Here is a 27,486-nt window from a genome sequence, read left to right as displayed (position 1 = left end):
TAGCCAAACCGGGTAACTTAATGACTGTTAAGTAACATCAGTTTACTAACTTTAATTTCCTAGCTAACTAGGCAACTCCACAGGAGGCTGCTGAGGGGAGGACGGCTCATAATAATGCCCAGAACGGAGCAAACGGAATGGCGTCAAACACATGGGAATGATGTGTTTGATAGCGTTCTAAGAATTCCAAGCCCATCTGCCTCGAACCTCCTGTGCAACTAGCAGGTTGTAATGTTTACAAAACGATATTCTGCCCCATATATTCTAGAATGCTTCCATAAAGCTAACATTGCTTCAACACTCCCATTAGTGTCCAATTATGAGTTAACTTTTGAGAGACAGCTAAGTTAGCTTAGCTAGCCAAAGTAAGAGGACCTATCCTGAGATGTCATGACGAACTAAATCTGAAAACGGAGGGCTTCATGTTTATATAGCCTGCTACGGCATACATGTACTGTATGCAGAAACCCCAAACATTATTGTCACCCAGTAAAATGTTGCCTAGGAATCTTTCTAGTCAGACTGATGAAATAGAACTTAGATATTAGGCTTGTATGGCAGTTATTTCACAACATGAAGGGTAGGCGAGGGCTTTCCCCTGTGTGTTCTACTCGGTTTTAGCAGGAGGGCTCCAAAATTGGAAGGATCTATGAAATATAAAGAGTTAAGGTTTATAATATGGTGCTGTTTTGTTTATAAACAATTCAACTATGTAATTGTTTGATGATGTCATGTGTCTTTCAATATTATTTGAATATCTTAATCTCTTAATGTTTGTACAACTCTTCTATGACACGCCCCCCTTTGGAATTATTCTTAGGACAGAACATGGACACAATTTAATTGGGATCAAGAAGGAGGTAAGAATATGTTGTAGGATTGCTGCATTTACATTTTTAAGTTGAATTACACCCACATAACAGTCAATACAAACTGAAATCCATAAGCATACAAATGGCATCTAAATTGTCTTTGGTGAAATGGTTTTGGTCATGGGTGTTCCTGCCCGTTACTTTGCTCGAGTCAGGGGTTAGCCAATCTATGAAAGGGGAGTTGAGGCTGACCGCAAAGTCGGCACATAACTATCCTTCGTTCATGGAGCCAGGGTGGGGACAGGATACGTAAGTGCCTCTGTATATCCTAACTGAAGTATCCTCCTAGGATAGTGCTGCTTGCCCGAGCTGTGACAAGCTGGAGTGGCCTATTGCAGGGTGATGCATGTACCCGAGTCTACCCTGGAGATGAAAAGTGTTCCGATGAAAAGAGTTATGTTTTTCATCATCCAGGTGGCAGCGAAGCAGCGTTTTGATCATCCAATGCTTGTTATAAATCTCACCAACAAACATTAGAACGAATGGGGCCCACTATGACATTTACTAACCTCATTTCATTGTTTATTTTCAGAAATGCTGAAGTACCTGGATGGTCTCTGGAGGATGTCTTCCAGTGGCTTCAGCAGAATCAATTGAAGGGCTACACCTCTCTTTTCCAAGTTAAAAAAAATGTAAACACCTGTCAAAAGGCCTGCTTTGTTTAACTGCCCAATATGCAACAAGCATTTCTTCTCCCTCATAAAACAGATTCGCCACATTGGTCTATATCACCAGAGTGATCCAGTTAACATGTAGACTTGGAGGTCGCATGAAAACCTGTAAATGCTTTGCATTTATACAGAAATCACAAAGATTTGCCGAAAGATACATCTAATGGTTCTGTTACCCCTGTGTCTGACTTAATCGAGGAAGACGTGGACGATGATGATCCTGATCTCGCTTGGCCGCCTGCAATAACTAATGTTATTGAGTCCGTGGACTGCAAAACTGAGGACCTGGTTAAAAGCCTTAAGAGAAACCTCTGCCTTCCTATGTTGAAGATCTGAGAGAAGCATTGTGTTCCTGCGACTGTGCAGAACAGTCTAGTGGAGGACCTTCATTCCATTTTTGATTAATTCCTGTCCCACTACAACAAGGCCTTTAAAATCCACCTTCGGGAAGATTCATATCAATGTAGATGAGGGCAATGACTTGTGTGAGGTTTTGAACCATTTTTGAAGAGTGTATGCAAAGCATCAGTACATAATGGATGCGGGAGCAATACTGCTGCAGAGAAATAGGAATGGCAGAGAGAGATACATCTGAGTGGTGAAGAACAGGACAGAGCCAGTTTCCAATACATCCCACTTACCGTACGTTTTTAAGGTGGCACAAAATGGAGATGTCTGTGAAAGCTTAAATGGAGAAGAAGAAGAATGTGCAAACTATTAAATCTTGAATGATTTCACAGACAGGGATTTCTTCAAGAGCAATCCTTTATTCTCGCAAATGGTCCGGCTTAATTTCTTATTAACAAACTATAGTTTTGGCAAGTCGGTTAGAACATCTACTTTGTGCATGACACAAGTAATTTTCCAACAATTGTTTTCAGACAGATTATTTCACTTATAATTCACTGTATCACAATTCCAGAGGGACAGAAGTTTACATACATTCCAGAAAATTATGTCATGGCTTTAGAAGCTTCTGATAGGCTAATTGACATCATTTGAGTCAATTGGAGGTGTACCTGTGGATGTATTTCAAGGACTACCTTCAAACTCAGTGCCTCTTTGCTTGACATCATGGGAAAATCAAAAGAAATCAGTCAAGACCTCAGAAAATGTTTTGGAGATCTCCACAAGTCTGGTTCATCCTTGGGAGCAATTTCCAAATGCCTGAAGGTACCACCCTGGGACCACGCAGCCATCATACCGCTCAGGAAGGAGACGCGTTCTGTCTCCTAGAGATGAACGTAGTTTGGTGTGAAAAGTGCAAATCAATCTCAGAACAACAGCAAAGGACCTTGTGAAGATGCTGGAGGAAACGGGTACAAAAGTTATCTATATCCACAGTGAAACGAGTCCTATATCGACATAACCTGAAAGGCCGCTCAGCAAGGAAGAAACCACTGCTCCAAAACCGCCATAAAAAAGCCAGACTATGGTTTGCAACTGCACATGGGGACAAAGATTGTACTTTTTGGAAAAATGTCCTCTGGTCTGATGAAACAAAAATAAGAACTGTTTGGCCATAATGACCATCATTATGTTTGGGGGAAAGAGGGGGGAGGCTTGCAAGCCGAAGAACACCATCCCATCCGTGAAGCACAGGGGTGGCAGCATCATGTTGTGGGAGGTGCTTTGCTGCAGGAGGGACTGGTGCACTTCACAAACTAGATGGCATCATGAGGTAAGAAAATTATGTGGATATATTGAAGCAACATCTCAAGACATCAGTCAGGAAGTTGAAGCTTGGTCGCAAATGGGTCTTCCAAATGGACAATGACCCCAAGCATACTTCCAAAGTTGTGGCAAAATGGCTTAAGGACAACAAAGTCAAGGTATTGAAGTGACCATCACAAAGTCCTGACATCAATCCTATAGAAAATTTGTGGGCAGAACTGAAAACGCATGTGCCAGCAAGGAGGCCTGCAAACCTGACTTATATCAGCTCTGTCAGGAGGAATGGGCCAAAATTCACCTAACTTATTGTGGGAAGCTTGTGGAAGGCTACCCGAAACGTTTGACCCAAGTTAAACAATTTAAAGGCAATGCTACCAAATACTAATTGAAATAGAAGCTGAAATAAATAATTATTTCTACTATTATTCTGACATTTCAAATTCTTAAAATAAAGTGGTGAGGATTAAGGATTTTACTAGGATTAAATGTCAGGAATGATAAAAAACTGAGTTTGAATCTATTTGGCTAAGGTGTATGTAAACTTCCGACTTCAACTCTAGGTGAATTTGAGGTTGTTAATCCTCTTGAACCCAAAAAAGGAAAAGACAAGCTGCGTATTTAAAAATGGCCAATATTGAGTAGAAACACATATCCCAGCCTCAAGACACATACCTCTCCACCTTGATACAACACAAGATAATTCAGAAAGTAGTAACTTGTTACAAAGAAGTCTTCCAGCCTATGCTTGATGATATCAGGCTTTTGGAGACACCAGGGGTTTCTTTGGAGTGCAACGGAGAAAGAAATCTATTTCATGGCACCATTGCCACAATCTCCAATGGCAACCTCTCTGTCCATGATGTTGCTGGTTCATCTAAAACTTCAGTACGGGAAGGACCTGTCGCTTTTGCACAGCAACCAAGGAAGGGATCTGTTTGAAGCTTACAGAGGGGGAGTTCACGAAGCGTGACTCAACAAATTACAACTACCAACTGCAGGCAGCCCTCCCAAAAAACAGAATTGGCCGTAGTCTATGGTGTCAGAAGTCCATGCTGCTTCTCTGAGATGTTATATGCACCTTCACCCATTGTGTACTTATTTCCCCTTGATGTGATGCATGACTTCCTTGAGGGCGTCTGCACCTGCAGTGCTGAGGTTGGTGTTACAGGAACAAGAAAAGACATCACTGTGGCCCAGCTAAATTATGGGATCAACAACTTCCCCTATGGCAACCATGGCAGATCATCCAGACCACCACCACTCTCGGAGCATGCTTTGTGGACCAATGGGCATCTGGGTGGAAGTGCATCTGAGAAATCCACCATCTTCAGGTTACTTCCCCAAATCATTGGGACCCAAATAACCACCTGTGATGCATGGGACATGTACCTATTACTGAGAGAAATCAAGGACATTATCATGGCATCTACCATCAGGACTTGGGTACCTTACCTGGAGGAGGAAATTGTGTCATTTCATGCTATTTTTCAAGGTCTTCCCAGACAAGCAAATACCAAAGATTCACTTTCTGATCCATTATCCCCGACTGCTGATAGCATATGGCCCACTTATTTATCTGTTGTGTATGTGCATTGAAGCAAAGCATCAGTATTTCAAGAGAATTTTTACATTATCTCCAATTACAAGAACATTGTATAGACACTGGCCAAAAAACACCAGATGAGGCAATGCTGGGAGCAGTCAAACAACACATGCTTATGAAGCACAGAGCCACAATGCGAAGACACAAGAGACGTCCCAATACATGCCATATCAGGCTCTGACACTTGTGCTTTGCAGGCTAGATTTGGGGAGGATCTGATGCCTGACTGTCCATCACTGTAGATACCGTGTCAGACAAAATTGGTGACTTTGAAGAACACTGGAATGCAATGGAGGCTCCTCAGAGGAGGAAGGGGAGGACCAGCCTCCTCAGTGAATTTCATAAAAATGGTAAAACATTTTAAAAGTTAGACTTTTTAGGTAAAACTATACTAAATATAATCACCTCACCAAATAATTGATTAAAACACACTATTTTGCAAAGAAGGTCTACAGCAGCCTCAACAGCACTTTGTAGTGTAGCATCATGGTGTAGCCAGAGGACAGCTAGCTTCCGTCCTCCTCTGGGTACATTGACTTCAATTCAAAACCTAGGAGGCTCATGGTTCTCACCCCCTTCCATAAACTTACACAATAATTATGACAACTTCAGCAGGATGTCCTCCAACCTAACAGAGCTCTTGCAGTGTGAACTGACATGTTGTCCGCCCAATCAAAGGATCAGATAATTAATCTAGTACTGAAGGCATAAGCTCCAGCTATGTGGTTAGTAGTTGACTAAATAGAGAGAGTGTCAGTTTTTTTCCGTTTCAATTTCTTAGTGTAGCTAGTTGCACTTGCTAGCTATGACTATCCAATACAAACTGGAACTCTTCCAACTCAAGGTAATTTATTGCCACCGGGGCCCACCGGTGTAACTGCTTACTGACTGTACATTGTAAAGTTACTGCATGATTGTAGCAGGTTTACTAACACATTAGTTCTATTAGCTATGCTGACTATGACGTTACTTTAGCTAATGTGGTGACAACATGTAGGGTGTGTGTAGTGGTTTGGCTTGGAAAGGCTTTTTCTCCAGGTCACATACAGCTGAAGGGAAGAGGTGAGAGAAGGAGAGCGCATGGAGGCTAGAAAGAATAAAACGTGTCTGATTGTTTACTCATATCAAATGAAAAACATTTCTTAAACGGAAGATAAACATACTAGAATTTGTCCAATAGAGACTCTCGTTTGCAACTGTTGGACTAATGATTACATCCTAAATCAGCTAGATGCAGGCAAGAGTGTGCAAGGTGGTTTTGAATGCCACTGCCTGTCCATGTGTCACTGTGTGTCACCTCATATTTGTCTCTCGACCTGTGTGCACATACATTGTAACCTTTCATTCATGGGCTAGGTTGTATCAACCTCATGATGGGTATAGAGAAAATTCTAGTATCATGTAGTAGCCTTAACCTATCACTGTTACATTCAACTGGGTGAATGGAATATGAATGACAGTCATCCAATATGCTGTAATAGAAATAAGGCCATGCTCAAGAAAAAAATGTATCCTCCTTCATCTTAAATGGCACTGACCGCCACTACTGGAATGTTCTTCAGACGTTGTGATGTGCATACTGGCAGAGATTCCAGTGTTCTTCAAAGTAAACCACATTTACGGAATCTTGAGCAGCTGGTATTTGTGTGGAAAGGTCATGACTCCAGTTTCAACAGCCATTCACATGCCTATGTGGGTGAGGACAATCTCTAGTGCGCAGCAGTGGTGCCTGGGGAAGAAATGACATCCCATGGTCTGGACAGCTACCTTGGATCCCAAGAGTACGCTCACAATCCATCTCCAGCATTGGATTTGCAGGTTACTGTCAACAAATTATATGGAGTCTTAGTCTGGATACCCTGGGTCTGGGTTTAAAGAGGATAGGTCTTGGTCTGGGTTTCAAAGGGTCTAGTCCTGCTTTCAGTCTTGACTCCATCTCTACTAAATTAAATATATACTGTAAAGTTTGTTAGAAATTAGAGCACTTTTTGTACATAATCCCCCATTTTAGGGGACCAAAAGTATTGGGACAAAACCACTTGTGTACTAAAGAAGTAAAAAGTAAAAAGTGTTTGATTCAATATTCATAGCGCGCAGTGACTACACATTTTTGGGATGAATTTTCTGTTTGTTTTGGTTGCGTTTAAGATGATTTTGTGCCCAATAGAAATGAATGGTAAATAATGTATTGTGTCATTTTGGAGTGACTTTTATTGTAAATAAGAATAGAATGTTTCTAAACAATTATACATTAATGTGGATGCTACCACGATTACGGATAATCATGAATTAATCGTGAATAATGATGAGTGAGAAAGTTACAGACAGACAAATATCATACCTCCAAGACATGCCTCTCAAGATTACAATAACCTCTCACCATTACAAGAACAGGGGAGGTTAGCATTTTGGGGGGGGGGGTATGATATTTGTGATATTTCATCATTATCCACGATTCATTCAGGATTATCCATAATCATGGTAGCATCCACATTAATGTAGATGTGTTTAGAAACATATTCTATTCTTATGGGACCAAATACTTAACTTTTTACTACCTTAATACACATATAAGTGTATTCGTCCCAATACTTTTGGTTCCCTAAAATGGAAGGACTATGTACAAAAAGTACTGTAATTTATAAACGGTTCACCCAGTATAGATGAAAATACCCTCAAATTAAAATCGTTGCTGGTTTGGTATAGGTGTTTTCGCCTCTGGCTGTCAGTCAGACCGCAAAAAAAGAATACCGTTTTCAAACTGAAGTAAAAGTGTTGTTTTTTGGATGCAGAAATTGCAGAATTGAACTGCAGTTTTACTGCACTGTAACTGCAGTTACACTGCAAAATTACTGTAGTAAAAAAAGAGTTATTTGGACACAGTATTTGCAGCCTACTGCAGATGTACTGCACTACTGCACTACTGACGGCAATCATTTTTCAAAAGGGCATTGATGGGAAGACAGACACAGTGAACGGTTGACTTGTAGTTTACTTGAAAAGATAGACAGTATATAACAGCACAGTATGAAGGCAGCACAGTATTTACAGAGCAATGGCTTGACACTGAGAAGGCTACTGCTTGTACAAGGCACACTTGGGTGTGAAGGTGTGTGTGGATGTGGTGTGTTTTTCCTATAGGTGGAAGCAGATAACAAAAGTGGAATCAAATATCAGGAAAAATATACAGCTATTATACAATTACATTGCGTGACACACTGACAATATAAGCTATTAGGGCAGCACTATAACACATTATTATACATATAATAACCTGTACCCCCGCACATTGACCCCTGTATATAGCCTCGTTATTTTATTGTTACTTATTTTTCTTTGGTTTATTTAGTAAATATCTTCTTAACTCTATTTCTTGAACTGGATTTTTCGTTAGGGGCTTTTTCGTTAAAGGGGGGGGGGGGAGGGTGATCTGTGCATATTTGTAAACAACAGCTGGTGCACGAAATCTAAGGAAGTCTCTAGATTTTGCTCACCCGCAGTAGAGTATATTGTGATAAATTACAGGCCACACTACCTGCCTAGAGAATTTTCAGCTATACTTTTCGTGGCTGTTTATTTACCACCACAGACAGATACTGGCATTAAGACCGCACTCAGTCAGCTGTATAAGGAAATAAGCAAACAGGAAACCACTCACCCAGAGGCGGCGCTCCTGGTGGCCGGAGACTTTAATGCAGGGAAACTTAAATCAGTTCTACCAAATTTCTATCAACATGTTAAATGTTCATCCAGAGGGAAAAAAATCTAGACCACCTTTACTCCACACACAGAGCTCTCCTTCGCCCTCCATTTGGTAAATCCGACCACAACTCTATCCTCCTGATTCCTGCTTACAAGCAAAAATTAAAGCGGGAAGCACCAGTGACTTGGTTTATAAAAAAGTGGTCAGATGAAGCAGATGCTAAACTACAGGACTGTTTTGCTATCACAGACTGGAACATGTTCCGGGATTCTTCCGATGGCATTGAGGAGTACAACACATTAGTCACTGGCTTTAACAATAAGTGCACCGAGGACGTCGTTCCTACAGTGACTGTACGTACATACCCCAACCAGAAGCCATGGATTACAGGCAAAATTCGCACTGAACTAAAGGTTAGAGCTGCCGCTTTCAAGGTGCGGACTCTAACCCGGAAGGTTACAAGAAATCCTACTCTGCCCTGCGACAAACCATCAACCAGGAAAAGTGTCAATACAGGGCTAAGATTGAATCATACTACACCGGCTCCGACACCCGTCTTATGTGGCAGGGCTTGCAAACTATTACAGACTACAAAGGGAAGCACAGACGCGAACTGCCCAGTGACACGAGCCTACCAGACGAGCTAAGCCACTTCTATGCTCGCTTCAAGGCAAGCAATACTGAGGCATACATGAGAGCATCAGCTGTACCGGACGACTGTGTGATCACGCTCTCCGTAGCCGACGTGAGTAAGACCTTTAAACAGGTCAACATACACAAGACTGCGGGGCCAGACGGATTACCAGGACATGTGCTCCGGGCATGTGCTGACCAACTGGCAGGTGTCTTCACTGACATTTTCAACATGTCCCTGATTGAGTCTGTAATAGCAACATGTTTCAAGCAGACCACTATAGTCCCTGTGCCCAAGAACACAAAGGTAACCTGCCTAAATGACTACAGACCCGTAGCACTCACGTCTGTAGCCATGAAGTGCTTTGAAAGGTTGGTAATGGCTCACATCAACACCATTATCCCAGAAACCCTAGACCCACTCCAATTTGCATAACGCCCAAACAGATCCACAGATGATGTAATCTCCATTGCACTCCACACTGCCCTTTCCCACCTGCACAAAATGAACACTTATGTGAAAATGCTATTTATTGACTACAGCTCAGCGTTCAACACCATAGTGCCCTCGAAGCTCATCACCAAGCTAAGGATCCTGGGACTAAACACCTCCCTCTGCAACTGGATCCTGGACTTCCTGACTGGCCGCCCCCAGGTGGTAAGGGGAGGTAACAACACAGCCGCCACACTGATCCTCAAGACGGAGGCCCATCAGGGGTCTGTGCTGAGTCCCCTCCTGCATGGCCAGGCACGACTCCAACACCATCATTAAGTTTGCAGACTACACAACGGTGGTAGGCCTGATCACTAACAACGATGAGACAGCCTATAGGGAGGAAGTCAGAGACCTGGCCAGGTGGTGCCAGAATAACAACCTATCCCTCAACGTACCCAAGACTAAGGAGATGATTGTGGACTACAGGAAAGGGAAGACTGAGCACGCCCCCATTCTCATCGATGGGGCTGTAGTGGAGCAGGTTGAGAGCTTGAAGTTCCTTGGTGTCCACATCAACAACAAACTATAATGGTCCAAACACACCAAGACAGTCGTGAAGAGGGCACGACAAAGTCTATTCCCCCTCAGGAAACTAAAAAGATTTGGCATGGGTCCTGAGATCCTCAGAAGTTTTTACAGCTGCAACATCGAGAGCATCTGGTTGCATCACTGGTACGGCAATTGCTCGGCCTCTGACCGCAAGGCACTACAAAGGGCAGTGCGTACGGCCCAGTACATCACTGGGGCTAAGCAGCCTGCCGTTCAGGACCTCTACACCAGGCAGTGTCAGAGGAAGGCCTTAAAAATTGTCAAAGACCCCAGTCATAGACTGTTCTCTCTACTACTGCATGGCAAGCGGTACTGGAGTGCCAAGTCTAAGACAAAAATGCTTCTCAACAGTTTTTACCCCCAAGCCATAAGACTCCTGAACAGGTAATCAAATGGCTACCCACACTATTTGCATTGTGTGCCTCCCCCACAACCCCTCTTTTTTACGCTGCTGCTACTTTCTGTTTATCATATATGCATATTCACTTTAACTATACATTCATGTACATACTACCTCAATTGGGCCGACCAACCAGTGCTCCCACACATTGGCTAACCGGGCTATCTGCATTGTGTTCCACAACCCGCCACCCACCACCCGCCAACCCCTCGCTTCTGCTACTCTCTGTTCATCATATATGCATAGTCACTTTAACCATATCTACATGTACATACTACCTCAATCAGCCTGACTAACCGGTGTCTGTATGTAGCCTCGCTACTTTTATAGCCTCGCTACTGTATATAGCCTGTCTTTTGACTGTTGTTTTATTTCTTTACTTAACTATTGTTCACCTAATACCTTTTTTGCACTATTGGTTAGAGCCTGTAAGTAAGCATTTCGCTGTAAGGTCTGTTGTATTCGGCGCACGTGACAAATAAACTTTGATTTGATTTGAATTACAATTGAATTTGATTAAAGGCTTAAACTACATCACCACTAGATGGCAGTAGTAAAACATTAATGGGAACATCGTAATGTACTAACTGCCAGGAGCACCAAAAACTTCTTCACTTGCTATCCCCATTCCACCGGGTAGTGCTACTGCTCCAGTTTCAACTGTTCTGCCTGTGGCTATGGAAACCGGTGTCCCCGCATATTGACTCTGTACCGGTACCCCCTGTATATAGCCTCGCTATTGTGATCTTACTGCTGCTCTGTAATTCTTTTAAAAAAAAATTTTTTACAATTATTTAATTTTAATTTTAAGGGGTGGATCAGCTTAATATTGCAGAAAGAATGTTGCTTCCATCAATGTAATTGTCTGCATCATTTCCAATCCCCCATATATTTTTTGGGTAAATATATATATCCATACACGCATGCATACATATACACATATATACATACACATACCTATATAGACATACATACTTTTTTAAAGAATATACCTTTATTATTATTCCCCGCAAAACCTACCACGATCCCCCAATTGGAGTAAACTAATAAACACTTCGGCTTTTACCTTCAATTTATACATCTGATACACATTTTACAGACACAGTCTATTTTACAATAATCATTTTTTGTTTGTTTTGAGTTCTTCCTATATTTCTGATGTCCATCCAGTTTGATTTCTATTTGTAACTATGCTATTTCACAAAGGTTCTGAACCTATATACATTTTACAGACCCCGTATGTTCTACATGTTTTACCTTGCTATTAGTCCCACCCTTCAGCTCCATTCAACCCCTCCCATCTATCTCTCAACATCATTCAATTTGGATTTCTATTTGCCATATATTTTTCAACTGTGCTGTGATGCTTCACAAAATAATTGAACCTTTCTATTCTCATAGCTTCTACTGATTGTATATTAAAAATAAACATTTTTGTTAAAATAATTATTATATTATTGATTGATTGACTATGGCTTTTCAAATCACCCAGTATTGCTATCTGCAGCATTAGTTCTAGGCAAATGTTGCAATTCTTCAGCCATTCCTGGACCTGTGACCAAAAACGAGCTACATATGGACAATACCAAAATAAATGATCTAATGACTCTGCCTCCTCACAGCAGAATCTGCAGAGCTGGGAAGATTGTATCCCCCATATATATAACATTCTATTAGTTGCAAGAATTTTGTATAGTAATCTAAATTGAAAAATTTGAAGTTTTGCATCCGGCGTTGTTTTGCATATCAATTCATAAACCATGTGCCATGGAATGGGTACTCTGTAATTATTTGTTACTTTTATTTCTTACTTTTTTTGGTATTTTCTTAAAACTGCATTGTTGGTTAAGGGCTTGTAAGTGAGCATTTCATTGTAAGGTCTACACCTGTTGTATTCAGCCCATGTGACAAAATGTGATTTGATTTGAACCCCTGACCTGTTCCTCAGAGGTGTTGCATTGTCCGGGACCTGCTGTTTTCGACTCTCTGTCTACCGTACCTGCTGTCTCTAACTCTGAATGCTCTGCTATGAAAAGCCAATTGACATTTACTCCTGAGGTGCTGACGTGTTGCATCCTCTACAACCACTGTGATTATTATTATTTTACCCTGATGGTCGTCTATGAACGTTTGAACATCTTGGCCATGTACTGTTATAATCTCCACCTGGCATAGCCAGAAGAGGACTGGCCACCCCTCAACCAGGTTCCTCTCTAGGTTTCTCCCAAGGTTCCTGCCTTTAGGGAGTTTTTCCTAGCCACCGTGCTTCTACATCTGCATTGCTTGCTGTTTTTTTGGGGGGGGGGGGCTGGGTTTCTGTATAGCACTTTGTGACATTGGCTGATGTAAAAAGGGCTTAACAAATACATTTGATTGATTGACTGAGAACTGGTCCGGGCATATACACCCGAGTTGGTTTTTTTCCCCCTGATGAACGTTTGAACATCTTGGCCATGTACTGTTATAATCTCCACCTGGCATAGCCAGAAGAGGACTGGCCACCCCTCAACCAGGTTCCTCTCTAGGTTTCTCCCAAGGTTCCTGCCTTTAGGGAGTTTTTCCTAGCCACCGTGCTTCTACATCTGCATTGCTTGCTGTTTTTTTTGGGGGGGGGGCTGGGTTTCTGTATAGCACTTTGTGACATTGGCTGATGTAAAAAGGGCTTAACAAATACATTTGATTGATTGACTGAGAACTGGTCCGGGCATATACACCCGAGTTGGTTTTTTTCCCCCTGAGTTCCCAATTGTTTTGAACGCACTGGGGTCGGAAATCGGAGATTTTGAACGCGGAATAAGAACAGGTCGAGAGAGGCACCCTTTCGTAAATGCATACTAATAATTCAATATTACACTGATTCATAGGCCGAGTATGGCATTATGCATCTAAACAGTTAATCATTGTTTTTATCTTAATCGGCATAATGTCGTAAACGACGTATGTATACACCGATTAAATCACATGGTTGTCTGCCCAATCTTTCGAATTATTAGGACACGTAAACGCCTTAATCAGAGTCACATAGGTATATTTGATCTGTGGATGTGCTTGCTCTGGCAGCGTGCTTCTTTTGCGGAGTGAAGTGAGTTCGGGAAAAACTGAAAGTATGCATTTTAGAAATAGTTTTCATATAGAAACTTTATATGTCCGAACTCAGAATCAAATCGTCTTCACAAAAATAACATGGTCACTTTGGTAGAACGTGTCTTTTGTTTGGCGACTTTCTGCATATCAGATATGTCCATGTGAACAGAATTATTAGGGAAGTCGTTGCAAAGGATGTAATCGAACCATAATCTGGACCCCAAACAATCATGTGCATGGAATATATGTTTGATTTTAGATGATCAAAATGAAATTCATGCAAATAACTACAGTTCAAACAAAATACAACTGACTGAAATTACTGTATTTTGACCATTTAGATCAGCTCTGGAAAAGATCTGATGTGATAAAATACAAATTAGTCGAAAAAAAAAGAATAGAATTGGGGCTGCCTGTCTAAACGTAGCCATGGAGCAATACAAGTGTAAAGGGTCGGCATTAGGACCCCTACATGAACTGTGCGCGGTATGCTTCTTCTACACGCATGTGATCATGTGTCAGCAAGCCACTCATGCTCAAAGCAGTCAGAACCCACTTATAATCAGAACAGAGACCAGCTGAAAGGCTCCCCACCACCATATCAACATGGATTGCGGAATTGTTACATCGAAAATAGTCATTTTGCTTCTAAGTTTAATATTTTGGGTAAGTGTTTGGTTGACTTTCTGTTGCTCCTTTGATTTCTGTGTCGACTTCTTTCCACTGATCTAAATTCCTCTATGGTGAAACGAAACCTCTGGTTGGGCAATGGACATGGTAGGTTGTTGAATGTTATGGCCTGTACATACCGTACAGGCCATAACATTCAATAATATCGATTTCAAATCGTGATTAAATAATGTGCATGACTTATTGAACATTACCAACAGGTTAGAGGAAGGAATTATTCTTCTTGGTTTGTATTTATGTGTAAATTTCAACATCTCCTTACTCGCAGTATACTCATTCTCAAAAGTCTCTGAAGTGGACCTACTTCCAGGTGCATATCAACACAGCCTGGTCTCATAAACGAGATATAGTAAACGTAAATCCGGGACATCCAAATTTGTATGATATGTTACCTTTGGTATGGTTACATAAGGCAAAAACGAAAGTAGGGTGGTTGGTTGGCGGGAAGGGTGGGTACGAAAGTCTAGCAACCTACAGTCTGGTTCTTTTTTATTTTTTCCACGCATCTGAGGCACATGTTCCTGGAAGGATTAGGGGGTGGTGGTGGTGGAGTGTGTGCGTTCTACTCGGGGTGGGCTGGTGGTGGATCTCATGACTGAGGACTCATTGTGAGCGAAAACGGGTCATGTGCCCTGGAGCTTTGAATCTAAAGGAATATTAGGCAATGAGCAGCTCACCACCTGATCACAAAAATGTGGAGACAGTGGTCAGGTGAACAAAACCAAAGCATGGATTCCTGTCTTACCTTGTCCTTAGACTGTTTACAGGGTAAGGAAACCAATATGTAATGTGGATGAAATGTTCATTTAAACTCTGAATAACGCTCCAGTGGGTTTGAGAGAAAGAAAGCTAAAGAGAACTGCTAAAGGCAGTCACCAAGGGCATTCTGAATCCCTTGTTTTTGACAAATCTACCTCTTTAGATACCTTGTGCAATAACCAAGTATTCAATTATTTTTCTAGAGAGATGACTTCTATATGACCTGAGAGTTGATTATATACACTGCAATTCGTAGGACAATTCTGCAGCTGTATGAGTTGGCCTCATGTTGCGTCCCAATTGTCCACCCTTCTCCATAAGAGTGCGCTTTCATACTTTGTGAAATGGATTTAACAATGGTGGAAACTCCCTTCAGCCAATGCTTACACCAATCCTATGCTTTTAAATCCATGATTGGGAGTGTGCACGTGCACAAATCTGGCGACGTGTGGAAAATAGGCAACACTACCTTGATTAGCTGTATAAAGTGCTCATGTTGTTGTGTTCTTCACTCTAGGCTGCAGGGGGTGCCCTTGTCTATGTAGGCTCTTATGTGATCAAGAGCTACAGCAACTTTGACAACTTCCTGCAGGATAAGTACACGTTCATCTCGGCAGGCATCATCATACCTGTGGGAGTGGTGATGTTCATCATCGGGACTGTGGGCTGCTACGCCACCCTGAGAGAATCCAAAGTGGGCCTTAGCTTTGTGAGTATAAGCCTCAGACACCTTGGTGATGGTGAAAGGAGAGACTGGTGGTGCAGCCAGCCAGGCCTTTCATAATAACACGTGTGTGTGTGTGTGTGTGCCAAATGGCACCCTATGTCCTACATATGGAATAGGGTGCCATTTGGGAGGCATACACTGCAGGGTTGGGGTCAATTCTATTAGAATTGCGGTCAATTCCGGTCGTACACTGTAATTCCAAGTCTCTTCAATGCTTTTCAATTCATTTTTTAAATTGTAATTTTGTTTACATTTGTAATTGACCCCAACCCTGATACATTGTACGCTCTTTGTGTTGAAGTCCTGCTGCTGCGCCCCTTGTTCTCGTTCTCCTTGCTGATTTATTGTCTCTCCCTCTCCTTCCAGTTCCTGCTGGTTATCCTGGCTATCTTTGCAGCAGAGGTCACTGCTCTAGTGTATGGGATCATCTACCAAAGAAGGGTGAGTGAATTCCACATTTGTCTCTTAGGTTACAATAAATAATACACTACGTATTCAATTTGTGTAGGTGTATTACATGTGTGGAGTATCAGCGCAGTATTTGAATAGACATAGATTTAGGTTTGTATACCTCATCTTTACAGATAAAAGGGGACTTGGAGCGGTCAATGAGTGATGTGTTCCTGAAGTATGATGGTCAGAACTCTGACACCCAGGCTGTGGATTACTTGCAGTCTCAGGTCAGTATCATGCCATCTCTGAGCGAGCAGGGGCTTACTAGGATTGAAACCGAGATTCTCAATGTGCGACTACTTCCTGTAAATAGGCCGACCTCGTGGAGAAATTTGCCACTCTCCCGTTGATGGTGGTCTGAGTCTTTGTTGCGGGCGTTACAAGAAGAAATCGCATGTCAACCTGCTAGGAATGAATGGAATTCTACTGTATTTCAATGAAATGTCTCAAGGACAGAATTACATGCATTTAAGTTTTTTTTTTTTTTTTGACGGTAACATTAGTACTCTCTAAAAAATTATACATTAAGGAAAATGCTTTAAAAATACAAGTGTTTTTAGCTCTCATAATATATTATAAAATGATGCATTAAGATGTCTGTAATATAATAAATGTGGCAAAAACGAATGTAGACATTAATAAATGCATTTCTGTAGCTTTTTTACAATGGTGGGGGAGCACTAAAATGGAAGTTGAGTGGCTTTAAAACTGTGCCTATTGTGTGTGTATATACTGTATAAATAATTGGCTTGCACAAAGATTACATGATACAGGAAACTAGACCTTTGCCAGCTTGGAGCTGGTTTAGGACCTATAAATAAGTCTACACATGAACCATATTAAGTCGCTATGATATGAAACTACCAAGCATTCTTCTTCTCTCTGTATACAGTTGCAGTGCTGTGGAGTGCAGACCTACCTGAACTGGACCACCAACCCCTGGTTCAGCAGCATTAACAACGCTGTGCCCGTCTCCTGTTGTAAAGGGAACAACACCGAGTGTACAGGCAAACTGGACCAGCTAGACCTGCTCAATACCCGGGTATGGATCAATTCAGTAACCCTCTAACTAATGCTACCTCTTAAGCTAATTTAACTCGCTGGGGAGACGTAGCCTTTAGGCAGAGATCTAGGATCAGTTTGCCCTCCGCAAAACCTTACTTAACAAAAATGAAAAGGATGACTGGCCTTTGATCAATTTTTGATAGTCTGTCTTATTCATATAAAATAAAATAGTCTTTGTCACATGTGCCGAATACAACAGGTGTAGACCTTAAAGTGAAATGATTACTTACTACAAGCCCTTAACCAACAATGCAGTTAAAAATTTAAATTACCTTTAAAAAAAACATTATAAAAGTAACAAATAATTAAAGAGCAGCAGTAAAATAACAATAGCAAGGTTATATACAGGGTACAGATGTACCAGTGTCAAGGTAATTGAGGTAATATGTACATGTAGGTAGTTATTAAAGTGACTATGCATAGATAATAACAGAGTAGCAGCAGTATAAAAGGGATGGGGGGGGGGTTCGCCATTTGTTTAGATGTTCAGGAGTCTTATGGCTTGGGGGTAGTAGCTGTTTGGCTCCCGTGTTGAGGATCAGTGTGGCGGATGTGTTGTTACCTCCCTTTACCATCTGGGGGCGGCCCGTCAGGAAGTCCAGGATCCAGTTGCAGTTCCAGGGTCCTTAGCTTAGTGATGAGCTTTGAGGGCACTATGGTGTTGAACGCTGAGCTGTAGTCAATGAATATCATTCTCACATAGGTGTTCCTTTTTTAAAAAATTATCCCTTTTTCTCCCCAATTTCGTGGTATCCAATTGTTCTTTTTTAGTAGCTACTATCTTGTCTCATCGCTACAACTCCCATACGGGCTCGGGAGAGACGAAGGTTGAAAGTCATGCGTCCTCCGATACACAAACCAACCAAGCCGCACTGCTTCTTAACACAGCGCCATCCAACCCGGAAGCCAGCCGCACCAATGTGTCGGAGGAAACACCGTGCACCTGGCAACCTTGGTTAGCACGCACTGCGCCCGGCCCGCCACAGGAGTCGCTGGTGCGCGATGAGACAAAGATTTCCCTACCGGCCAAACCCTCCCTAACCCGGACGACGCTAGGCTAATTGTGCGTCGCCCCACGGACCTCGCGGCCGGTTACGACAGAGCCTGGGCGCGAACCCAGAGTCTCTGGTGGCACAGCTGGCGCTGCAATACAGCGCCCTTAAACACTGCGCCACCCGGGAGGCAGGTGTTTCTTTTGTTCAGGTTTGAAAGGGCAGTGTGGAGTGAAACAGAGATTGCATCACCTGTGGATCTGTTAGAACGTTGTGCAAATTGGAGTGGGTCTAGGGTTTCTGGGATAATGGTGTTGATAATGGTGCCTTTCAAAGCACCTCGTGAGTGCTAATGGTCAATAGTCAATTAGATTACCTTAGTGTTCTTGGGTGGTCTGCTTGAAACATGTTGGTATTACAGACCTAGACAGGGAGATATTGAAAATGTCAGTGAAGACACTTGCCAGTTGGTCAGCGCATGCTCATAGTAGGTGTCGTAATTCATCTGGCCCTGCGGCCTTGTGAATGTTGACCTGTTTAAAGGTCTTGCTCACATCGGCTGAGGAGAGCGTGATCATTTCTACCATTTCTGTATTTATATTTGTTAGTCCTTACTCTCGTGTGTGTGTGTGTGTGTGTGTAACTCTAGGGTTGTGAGGGTATGCTAGAACAGCTCCTTCAGGATGTGATGAGTTATGCCTTGCTGGTCATCCTTGGATTTGCCATCTTCAAGGTACTGTACCTGGCTGTCCTCTGACTTAACATTTCATTTATTATGTTGCATTTCCAATTTCCATTTCCAATTTCCAATAACTTTAATCTTTGGTGCCAGACAATTTACTCTGTACTGAATTTTACTGCATTTCTTTGTCCTTTCCTTTCAGATTTTCGGGACACTCAGTGTGTGTGTGATCACGTGTAAAGTCAGGCGAGGTGGCTACCAGTCCCTGGATGCCTGATCCTGTTGGCTTGAAGTATACTTGAGGCTTGTCTTGCACTCTCTCCTGGCCCCTGACTCCTCTCCCCTTTCTCCAGCACTGAGACTATAGAGCCTTAGGACTTATGTTCCCCACTCCAAGATTTTAGCAACCTTTCAGGAACATTCTTACAGTTTTCATTCAGCATTCCTATGTAGTTGTCAGCCCACCAAACGTTGGGCAAACCACTGTCAACATTTGAAGCATTGGAAACCACAAGATGCCTTTTTTAAAGATAGTTGCAAATAGGAATTACCACTCAAACTTTTAAACAATGGAAGTTGGTTTTGTAATTTCCTGCTGTGCATACTGAAAAAAATAAGAAAGGGTTTGCTCAGTGACATATCAGTATATGGGGTACACTCAATTTTAAAGAGGCAATCTGGGACTCAAACAATGTAACCATTCTCAAATTCATAGACGGATCTATGGATACAGAGACTAACCATATATTAGATCAAAATGAATGTTTTCCTTAAAAATAAAAAAGTGGTACAGTGTTTGTTTACAATCATTGTTTACAAACAATGGAGTAAAAGGCTTATATTTTGGGTTCTGATGGGTAAGACAGTTTAACTAAGCTCATGAGGCTTTTAAGTAATATTTTTCAATAATCAATTGCTATATATCATTAATTTGTTGACCAAAAATGTATGTGCCACTCCCAGATTGCCCCTTTTTTTAAGGCTTGAAATTGTTATGTTGAAACGGCCAAGGACGTTAAGACTTCAACACATCAGGGTAGTAGGCTCTGTTTAATCAAGACTGGATTGTCTTGGATATACAGTATTATTACGTTACGTAAGGACTGTCAAGATTATTTGGGAAATTATTTGATAAAACTAAGGGACAGTTTGAAATGTACTAGAGGGGGGGGGGGTGTCATAAAGAAAATGCACCCCCCTCCACAAAGTAAAAATATTTTCAAATGACCTTCCTCTTGTACTGTGTAAAAAAAAATAAAAAATTGCACACTCTGCCCACTCAGAGTTAACTCAATAATGTTTATGACCACATAATAACTGTAGTGACCCTGTGTTTATAAGCGTGGATATTGACTTTGCCACTTCAGCATGCTTTTGTGGCACTGTCGATGCCACACAGGGCTACAGGCCTTGAAGGTTGAGTGTTTGTCGACCAACACTGACTAGCTCCCTGCCTGTTTCATTAGGGCTTACACTATGATCGGAGCCGGCTGCAGGCCATGATCAACAAGAGGAATCTTTTTTTTTTTTTACATTTTGATGTCATATTTCTCATTATATTAAAATGGAATGAATTTTCCACCGACAGGTTTCTGTGCCAATGCACCACACAACCAATAAACAAAGCATACCGACTTTGGGCATTTCAGTATCATGGTTTGCATTTTCAACACCGCAGTAAATACTGTCAATCTCGACGAACAGAAAATAAATCCCTCCCTACCTTGTAGGCCTATGGAGAATCAAAAAGTTGGCTTGACAATCTCAGAATGTCATTAAACATTTTGGCGTTTTGTAACATGTCTCTTTCCATTCATCAATTGGCTGTTGCACATTTTGGATTAATTGATTTTATTTGGTAGTAAAGAAGTGACCCGGGTTGCAATGTGGTTCCTATTTTCACATAACTACATTACATAGATGCAGGCAAAAGGTTATACTTTTCACACATTAGCCAGCTTTTTTGACATTTTTTTTAGAAGTGTTTATTGTTGGTATGGCTTTGAGTTGCTGTGGTATTTTGTTCCACTCAATAACGCCGGTATATTAAAAAGTGTTCTCGCTAGATAAGACTTTTAGATTTAAAACAATGAATATTAGAGTGTCCGGCTCTGGTATTATGCTGGTGGACATATCTAACAAATGAAAAATGTGGTACCTGGGGAAGAGTCTGTGATAATTGGTCCAGACTGTGGTCGCCCTCAAAATAATCACAGCCAGCCTGCTTAAAATGCTTGACCTCCAGATGAGTATGAGAGGGGGGGGGGGGGTTAAGTACAATTCTTACAAGGCTGTTTGCCACTGGAGTAGTGCACTTGCCAGAGTCTAGGGTGTCAATTCCATCCAATTGGGGAAAGATTTTTCTAAAATCTGCATTAAAAACAATATGTGCATTTTCACATCAGAGTTGTTTTTCTATCTAATTGACTTGTTGCTGATAAGTCTTTGCGTAAATACGTAGTGCACGTAACAAATAAATGTTGCGGTTAAATTCCCATGTACCAAAATAAAAAACTACAAGTTAAATGGGTTTCCATTGCATTTTTAACTCTTGGCCTTGTTTTGTCACAATTTTTTTGCATAGGTATAGCGAAAGTGCCTACTCTGGTATCGCAGATACATTGAGGGTATAGGCTACATGATTATTATGGACGAAAGTGTGAGAATTGTTATTTGTCAAATGGCAGTCAAACATCGATCATCATATTGTCACCAGAGAAAGACCTTTGATATTTATTGAAAGGAGCATCAAACTCATCACCTTGCATTTTCACCACCACCCTGTGAAGTTCATCATAATTTATTTAAGCTGTAGCCTAATAAACTCCATGCTTTCCCGAGTCGTACTGGGAGACGACACAACATATCATGTGACTACAAGTTTATTTCAATATGATGGTTATTATTATATCAGTATTTGCGCATAAAAGAGTTTCTACCGCCATTTTTCGCATAATACATTTTACACACAAACAGATCCCACCTTGTTTTATTGTGTCTATATTTTTATCCAACATGTGTTTTACTTGCATAAAAAGGTTTGTTGAAAACCTGGTTAATGTTGAGGATGCTGGAATTCTATTTTCCTGCAGGAGACTTTTGAAGTAGCCTAATCAGATTAAAGCATTGTGACTGGTTGTGTTTATGCCACATATAAAAGGTCATACATTTTAAAAGTTCAATGACAAATATTTTGACTATAACGAAGCTTTAGGTTCGAGGTGAGCGAGGAATAGCCGCATTAAGCTTGCGTTAAGCTTTCCTGAATAACTGGGCCTGCCAGGAGCATATGACACATTCAAATCTCAGCGTTATTCAAATGACATTTCCACTGCAGCCTAGAGTTTAATTTTGTACTCACCTGAAAACAATAATGCAATTGCTCATTGCATTGTAGTGTTGTTGGCTAGGATAATTGTATTGTCCCCAAACAAGATCAGTAGGGGAGTTCTTTCATGTCCAATGATGCAGCTGGCCTCCTCGCTGCCATCAGCTATTCCTGTTTGTCCTGAGAATTGATGCTGCGTTGAATGCTTTTATGTGTGGTATGATTGCTAGTTAGACCATTGCAAATCTGGACAAACGACCCACCTACCACTAGGTGCCACTGAATGGTGGCTAGAGGGCAGGATAGACAGTTAGACTAACTATATTGACCGGTGGTAAAAGTTAGCACCTGGAAAAGCGTAGCGCACAAGGGAAGTACCAAAACACCTTGATATCGGGTAGGCGCATGCAAGCAGGACATTTGGCTGGAATGGAAGAAATTGTATAGGCTAGTAAAACCTGCAAAATCGTGAATGGAAAAAATGCACTGTGCCCAAATTCTGAGAAGTTGTAGGCATTGAGTGTAGTGGTTCTCTTGGTTAGATGTTTGCAAATGCACAAGATAGCATATTAATACTTGACGGGAATTCCAATTCTAATTAGAGTATATGCACTGAACAAAAATATAAATGCAAGATGTAAAGTGTTGTTCCCATGTTTCATGAGCTGAACTAAAATAAAGGGTCCCAGAAATGTTCCACAAGAACAAATCGGCCTCACAACCGCAGACCACGTGTAACCACGCCAGCCCAGGATCTCCACATCCGGCTTCTTCACCTGCGGGATCGTCTAAGACCAGACACCCGGTCAGCTGATGAAACAGGAGTATTTCTGTCCAATAAATACTTTTTGTGGGGGGGAAATATTCTGATTGGCTGCGCCCCTGCCCAGTTATGTGAAATCTATAGATTAGGGCCGAATGAATTTATTTCAGTTGACTGATTTCCTTATCTGAACTTTAACTGAAATTGTTTCATGTTGCCACACACCTAGTTCTTAGGTCCAAACTGATAGGAATCCAGGTCACTCAGAAGAGAGGGCTACACTTGTTTAGGAACATATTTGGAAAAAGACGCATGCAAATCAGTGGAGGCTGTTGAAGGGTAGACAGCTCATAATAATGATTGGAACAGAGCAAATGGAATGGTATCACACACATGGAAACCATGTGTTTAATATTTGATACCATTCCACTGATTCCACTCCAGCCATTACCACGAGCCCGTCCTCCCCAACTTTTTTGAGATTGTACTACATGATGCAAATTTTTGTTTGAAAAAGCTAGCGAATTAAAGGTATGTTAACTTTTAGCTCAATGCATGATATGGGGGAGAATGTCATGGTTTGTCTGTCTAACTTTGTAATAGCTTGTCAATGTAATCTGAAGCTTTCAGTGTTACCTACTCTAGTAAAAACACTTACACGTTGTTCTGCTGCTGTATGCATTGTGTGTCTGCACAAGGACATGACGCCATTTCAAATTGTTGAGAGGCCTGGCTTTCTGAGGCTGAAGGTTGCCGTGCCTCACTACAAAGTGCCATCACAAGCATTATTTTCCAAGACTGAAATCCCAAACCTGTACAACGAGGTTAAAGCTGATGTTGGAAAAAGTCTGTCTCAATAATTTTGCACGCCCAATTTTTCAGTTTTTGATTTGTTAAAAAAGTTTGAAATATCCAATAAATGTCATTCCACTTCATGATTGTGTCCCACTTGTTGTTGATTCTTCACAAAAAATACAGTTTTTTATCTTTATGTTTGAAGCCTGAAATGTGGCAAAAGGTCGCAAAGTTCAAGGGGGCCGAATACTTTCGCGCGGCACTGTAAGTATCATGGACCAACTGTGCCAGCTCCTTGAACCTCTGAGCAGGTTTACAGATGCCTCAGAGACACGAGTGACACTGTCAGCCATCAAGTCTTTCCTGTACCACATCACACGTGATGTTCTGGTGGAAAAGGATACGGAGCCATCCCTGACCAAGGAGATGAAAAGGTTACGGATCCATCCCTATCCAAGGAGATGAAAAGGATACGGAGCCATCCCTGACCAATGAGATGAAAAGGGTAATGAGAGAAGACCTTAACAAATACACAGAGAAGGCAAAAAGTCATGCACACGGCTTGTTTCATTGACCCCCGCTTCAAAAGGAGCTTTTTAGATGGGCCAGAGGCTGCAAAAATTGACACTGATAGCTGTGTCCAGGAGGCCTTGAAGCTGGCAGCTGCACAAGTCAGGGAAGAACCACAAAGCACCAGCAGGACCTATAACACCCCCACAGCGGCATTGTGGGGAATTGGGAGGGGAAAGGCCTGGCTGGGTTGCTGAGAGAGATTACCTCAACAAAGCAGCAGAGGCGAAGAGGGTCAGATTCTGACCACCCCAGAAGACTAGAGTGGAAGAAGAGATTAAGGTCTATCTGTCTCTGCCACCCATTCCAGCAGAAGAGGATCCACTGGTGTGATGGAGGGGCCATGTATCAGAGCTGCCTCACCTTGCCAGGGTTGCCAGGAAGCTTTTGTGCATCCCAGCAACCAGTGTGCCATCAAAGAGAGTGTTCAGTGCCAGCAGGCACATTGTCTCGCCTCGCAGATTACTACTTAAACCGGACAAAGTAAATATGCTGACAGTTTTACATTTCAATCTCAAGGGAACAAAAATGCAGACATACAGGATGTTAGGCCAGCAGCACCTTATTTCTTTATGAAGGAGAGAACGCATATACAATCAGTGCTGTTCATTTGATTTGTTTACATATTTTGTGTTGTTCATGTCAACACCTGCACATTGGATTTGTTTAAGTATCAAATCAAACTAAAAAGTAACACAATAACAATAACGATGCTATATACAGGGGGTACCGAGTCAGTGTGCGGGGTACAGGCTCACCGTCGCTTTGGGTACAAACTCACCGTCGCTGGACCAGACAGGACTGGCAAAAAGTGCTCTTCACTGACGAGTCGCGGTTTTGTCTCACCAGGGATGATGGTCGGATTCGCGTTTATCGTCGAAGGAATGAGCGTTACACCGAGGCCTGTACTCTGGAGCGGGATAGATTTGGAGGTGGAGGGTCCGTCATGGTCTGGGGCGGTGTGTCACAGCATCATTGGACTGAGCTTGTTGTCATTGCAGGCAATCTCAACGTTGTGCGTTACAGGGAAGACATCCTCCTCCCTCATGTGGTACCCTTCCTGCAGGCTCATCCTGACATGACCCTCCAGCATGACAATGCCACCAGCCATACTGCTCATTCTGTGCGTGATTTCCTGCAAGACAGCAATGTCGGTGTTCTGCAATGGCCAGAGAAGAGCCCGGATCACAATCCCATTGAGCACATCTGGGACCTGTTGGATCGGAGGGTGAGGGCTCGGGCCATTCCCCCCATAAATTTGCAGGTGCCTTGGTGGACGAGTGGGGTAACATCTCACAGCAAGAACTGGCAAATCTGGTGCAGTCCATGAGGAGGAGATGTACTGCAGTACTTAGCATCTGGTGTAGCCACCAGCTACATTGACTATTACTGTTAACCCCCCTTGTTCACACATTCATTTCTGTTCATCACATGTCTGTGGAACTTGTTCAGTTTGTCTCAGTTGTTGAATCTTATGTTCATACAAATATTTACACATGTTAAGTTTGCTGAAAATAAAACGCAGTTGACTGAGAGGATGTTTCTTTTTTTGCTGAGTTTATATCTCAAATGTAAGCTGAAGCAAAAACACGCATTGGAAAAGGAGCACGCGGAATTGCAAGCTAGGAAAGAAAAGTTGGCCATGGAACGGCAAAAAGGGCCGGTGACAGTCACACACACTCAAAGGTTCAAACCTCAAACATAAACACAGTTGTTCACACACACTTTTCATCATGCAGGAAGCTCTGACAGGGTTTGTGCAGAAGCTTTGAAGAAGTCGTTGAATGCTGTAGGAACACACTGTGGACCAGGAGAAACCGTTCAGCAGCACCATTGACACTGGCCTAACACTCTGCAGAATGGAAGACGTGGCTAAGGACAGAGATGTCCCTAGTGAACATAGGATGTAACAGCCAAGCTGTATTGGCCTCCATTCCTGAGACAGAAGGAACCAAGGATGTATCCTTGGACAAAGAACACCGTCCCGCTGACAGTGCCCTGGGAGTTCAAGGGTGCATTAAAAAGAAGCTGGCAATCCATGTTGGTACCAGCAAAGAAACATCTGATGTCAAGCATTGGAGTCAATGTAACAGAAGTCTGATAGATGCTGTTTTACTGAAACCCAAAGCTCAGAGCATTGGTCTAGTCTTCCTCACAGGACAAGGAATGACCTAGACCTTCAGTCAAACTCAATTTCACCTCATTTCACACAGACATCCACGAAAACAAAAATAACCCACCTAAGCTGGGTAAGGAATGGAAAAATAACTTAACAAACCAGGACAAAGGGGTTCAATTGCTAAAGATAAGCAGGAATGTGAATGTCAGAAGAGACAGCTCCACATACAAGTCAAACCCAAAGCAAAAACAAGGAAAGTCTTAGAATAAGAGAGAATGAAAGATGGAAAAGGAAGTTAATGCCAGAAGAAGCAACCATCCTGTACCAAAGAACACTTACTAGAACTAAGACTTGATTGAAAGACTTTAAGACACTGAACAACTACATGACTGACCTGGCATACCAGTTTGTCTGTTCCTGTAAGAACCGACACCAAAGATGAGAAGCATGTACGGGGAGTTGAACATTTAATGAACGGACATGGAACAAGACAGGAGCAGCGTCAGAACAAGGGGCACAAAATTACATGACGACAATAATGCTGAAGCGGAGAACAGAGCTGGGGAACAGACAGATATAGTGGAGGTAACAACACAGGTGATTGAGTCCAGGTGAGTCCAATGAATCGTTGATGTACGTGACTAGGGAGTCAGGTGTGCGTAATTATGGAAACAGGAGTGCGTAATGCTGGGTAGCCTGGCGCCCTGGAGCGCCAAGGAGGGAGAGCGGGAGCAGGCATGACAGTTCCAGTCTTAACCTTTCTTTTTCCCTTTCCTTTCAGTTCAAGAACACACGTTTTTACGTAAAGATCGCAGTACACTCTGTATAGTATATTATGTCATTTTCTTTTGAACTACT

General features: G+C 42.1%; 1 protein-coding gene across 1 annotated transcript; it reads left to right on the top strand.

The window, feature by feature from the left end:
* Nucleotides 1–14,160: 14,160 nt before the first annotated feature.
* On the top strand, nucleotides 14,161–21,579 carry LOC109895607 (tetraspanin-36). The gene is made up of 7 exons (XM_020489448.2): nucleotides 14,161–14,351; nucleotides 15,652–15,843; nucleotides 16,228–16,302; nucleotides 16,446–16,541; nucleotides 17,207–17,356; nucleotides 19,021–19,104; nucleotides 19,256–21,579. Exons 1-7 carry the CDS (start codon nucleotides 14,292–14,294, stop codon nucleotides 19,328–19,330), a joined length of 732 nt encoding a protein of 243 aa, XP_020345037.1. The 5' UTR covers nucleotides 14,161–14,291; the 3' UTR covers nucleotides 19,331–21,579.
* Nucleotides 21,580–27,486: the final 5,907 nt, after the last annotated feature.

Source organism: Oncorhynchus kisutch, linkage group LG8, assembly GCF_002021735.2.
Source record: "Oncorhynchus kisutch isolate 150728-3 linkage group LG8, Okis_V2, whole genome shotgun sequence".
Lineage (NCBI taxonomy): Eukaryota > Metazoa > Chordata > Actinopteri > Salmoniformes > Salmonidae > Oncorhynchus > Oncorhynchus kisutch.
The sequence above is the reverse complement of the archived record's forward strand: the minus strand, read 5'-3'. Positions and strand labels throughout refer to the sequence as shown.

Coding starts and splice junctions, on each gene's coding strand:
- LOC109895607 (XM_020489448.2), top strand. CDS start 14,292: ATGGATTGCGGAATTGTTACATCGAAAATAGTCATTTTGCTTCTAAGT. Junction 16,303..16,445: donor GGATCATCTACCAAAGAAGG/GTGAGTGAATTC, acceptor TCATCTTTACAG/ATAAAAGGGGACTTGGAGCG. Junction 16,542..17,206: donor TGGATTACTTGCAGTCTCAG/GTCAGTATCATG, acceptor CTCTGTATACAG/TTGCAGTGCTGTGGAGTGCA.